This window comes from Stegastes partitus, unplaced genomic scaffold, assembly GCF_000690725.1.
Source record: "Stegastes partitus isolate 25-593 unplaced genomic scaffold, Stegastes_partitus-1.0.2 Scaffold900, whole genome shotgun sequence".
Classification (NCBI taxonomy): Eukaryota; Metazoa; Chordata; class Actinopteri; family Pomacentridae; genus Stegastes; species Stegastes partitus.
Genome location: NW_007578631.1, coordinates 52056 through 54790, shown reverse-complemented (window position 1 = coordinate 54790; position 2735 = coordinate 52056). Strand labels below are relative to the sequence as shown.

Genomic DNA, 2735 nt, shown 5'->3' with positions numbered 1-2735 from the left:
TGAAAAATGAAAGGGTCAATAATATGATTAGAGTTTATCCTGATGGGGATACAAAGGTTTTAACCAAGACACAGCAATCCATCCAGTCGTTTCTGAAACATAAATGAATATCTACAAATATGAACCTTGTGGTGTAGCTAAAGGAAAAACTTGGGGATAATCCGTAGGGTTTATGAATGTATGCACCACAGGTCATGGAAAAGTTGAAGCGGAATCTTAGTCTAGACCAAAGGGGTGGACCAGCATTCTATTCCTTAGACTAGGCCTTATATTAAGTACTTTTCTTGAACTCGATCGCCATTCATTTGAGTTACTATAACTGATAATCAAAATACTACAGCCGATAACTGCAGGCACAGACAAGCACCAGATGTGGTTTGTGTTTATTTATCACAATACTGAAAGAGAGGGGTTTCATTCATACATGCAAACACAGATTAAAAACAATGAAATACATAAACGCAAATAATATTTCGACACATTTTTACATCTTTTAAATTCCCCTTTGAACACAATCACGGCCCAAACAATTCATATGTCATAAATGACATGCAATCCCTGAAAAAGTTACCATAAGGCTGGATTTAAGATTGTTGTGGCTGTGTAGTGTTAAAAAACCAACGTTATTTTGCTTTCTAATGTTCTATGTGCATCAGCAGTAACATACAGCCTGGAATAGCTGTTTGCAAATCCTTATGAAACATGCAGAAGAGCCAGTTGTAGACATAATACCTCTAAACGTCCTGAAACAAATATTAACAGGGTTTCAAGAGATATTAAAGTTGTTGTATCAGGAGATTACCAAATATTATCTCACTAATATTTGACGTGTCTACATGGGCTGATCTCCCTGAATTTTCAACTACTGGCAACATGCTGAAAGTAACAGCTGAGTCTGAACACAGTAACAGTGCAGCTGGGTGAAAAACTTTGAGAGTGCGGTTGCTATAAAGCTTGTTATCACAAAAGTATACCTCTTACAACTTCTGCAATCTGTTCTAGTCCTCTACAGTACCACCACTAGCTGCACAGGAGTGATTGGAGACACATGCCACTTCTGCAGTTTTGTGCAGCTTTTAGCCTCTTTGACCACATGTTGTGCTGCTCATAGGCTCACCAACACTACAAATTTAAGTGTAGGTTACATTCATCAGGTTGTCGGAAACATGGCTGCAATGGGATGCCAGTGCTGGTGTGTTCACTTGTTAGGTGAGACGCTGCAGTAAAACAACAGGGTGTAGCAAGTCTTTCTGTCCCCTAGTGGTCAACAAATGGAATAACACATTTTAAAATTGGTGTTTTGTCAGCTGTGGCTGCACTAAATGTCCACAACCTGTTTGGGAAGCAGCTGCTGCAACATCATCATAAACAATCCATTATAATCAATGAAAGTGGCTTCACTAGGCATGACAGGAGCACACAAATGGAGCGTATTTGCCACTGAAAACCACTCTGCAGAAATTACAATACAGTTCTGTATTTCATTTTTTGATGCAAGGTGTGCATGGCCCTTTTACACAGAAATGAGTCATACAGTGTTCATATTTTTTGAATTAAACTACAAGTATACAGGAAATTACAACCTTGAATGAAACAAGGATTCCATTTCTTGATCTTCATCATCTTGTCAGCTGTTGGTCCCTTAGTAACTTTATTGTGTATAGTGTCTGCTGTAGTCTTCAGATGTTAACTTATCAATACACAAAGTGTATTGCAGTGTACACAGTATTATGGAAACTTGGTAAAACACTTGATGTTTAATATCCTTGTGCTGGATCCAGAAACTGAAGACACAATCCGAGAAGGAAAGTACTCCGTCTTGTTTTGCCACAACCCTACACCGCACATTTGCCGCAGGCATAGACAGTGTAAAGATACATTCGGCAGCTCATCCACTCTGTGGACTGATGCACATGGTGTAGCCAATCCATGAGTGCTGCAAGCCTTAAAAGAGTCTTGAAACATGTTGTGCTTGAATGATCATTTCAAACTGCCTGTTCATGACAAACCAACATAGACTCAATAGGATGCATATGTCCAGATCTGGGTGGCTGAGCGCTCCCTTAGAGATAGGGTGAGGAGCTCAGTCACGCGGGAGGAGCTCGGAGTAGAGCCGCTGCTCCTCCACATCGAAAGGAGCCAGTTGAGGTGGCTTGGCCATCGTTTCCGGATGCCTCCTGGATGCCTCCCTGGGGGGTGTTCCGGGCGCGTCCCACCGGGAGGAGGCCACGGGGAAGACCCAGGACACACTGGAGAGATTATGTCTCTTGACTGGCCTGGGAACGCCTGGTCCCCCCGGAAGAGCTAGGGAAGGTGTGTGCGGATCGGGAAGTCTGGGCAGCTTTGCTAAGGCTGCTGCCTCCGCGACCCAACTCCGGATAAGCGGAAGAAGATAGATGGATGGATGGATGGATGTCCAGATCTTGTTGTTTCAGTCACATGACTAAAATAAAAGCCGACCAGATGTTTGTCTCAATCCCCTGGTCTCCAAAGTCTCAGCACAGTGAGTCCTCTCGTTCCTCCTGCAGAGCATAATCAATCTCGTCCATCTCTCGTTCACAGTCTTCACATCCTTCGGCGCCACATCCCTCCACCACCACCACACCATGGGGGTCCACCAGCCGTCCTCCTCCAACTCCTCCCATTGCTCCCATTGTTCCCATTCCCACTCCTCCAATTCCTCCTATTGCTCCAACTCCCATCCCTCCCATTCCAACTCCATTTCCTCCAACTCC

General features: G+C 43.7%; 1 protein-coding gene across 1 annotated transcript in view; it reads right to left on the bottom strand.

Moving 5' to 3' along the window:
• Positions 1-2495: 2495 nt before the first annotated feature.
• The window catches only part of LOC103366041 (germ cell-specific gene 1-like protein), an 8043-nt gene continuing 7803 nt past the window's right edge, over positions 2496-2735 (bottom strand). The window contains exon 7 of the mRNA XM_008293659.1: positions 2496-2735. This exon is cut by the window's right edge and continues 34 nt beyond it. Within this exon, the coding sequence (XP_008291881.1) occupies positions 2496-2735 (240 nt within the window).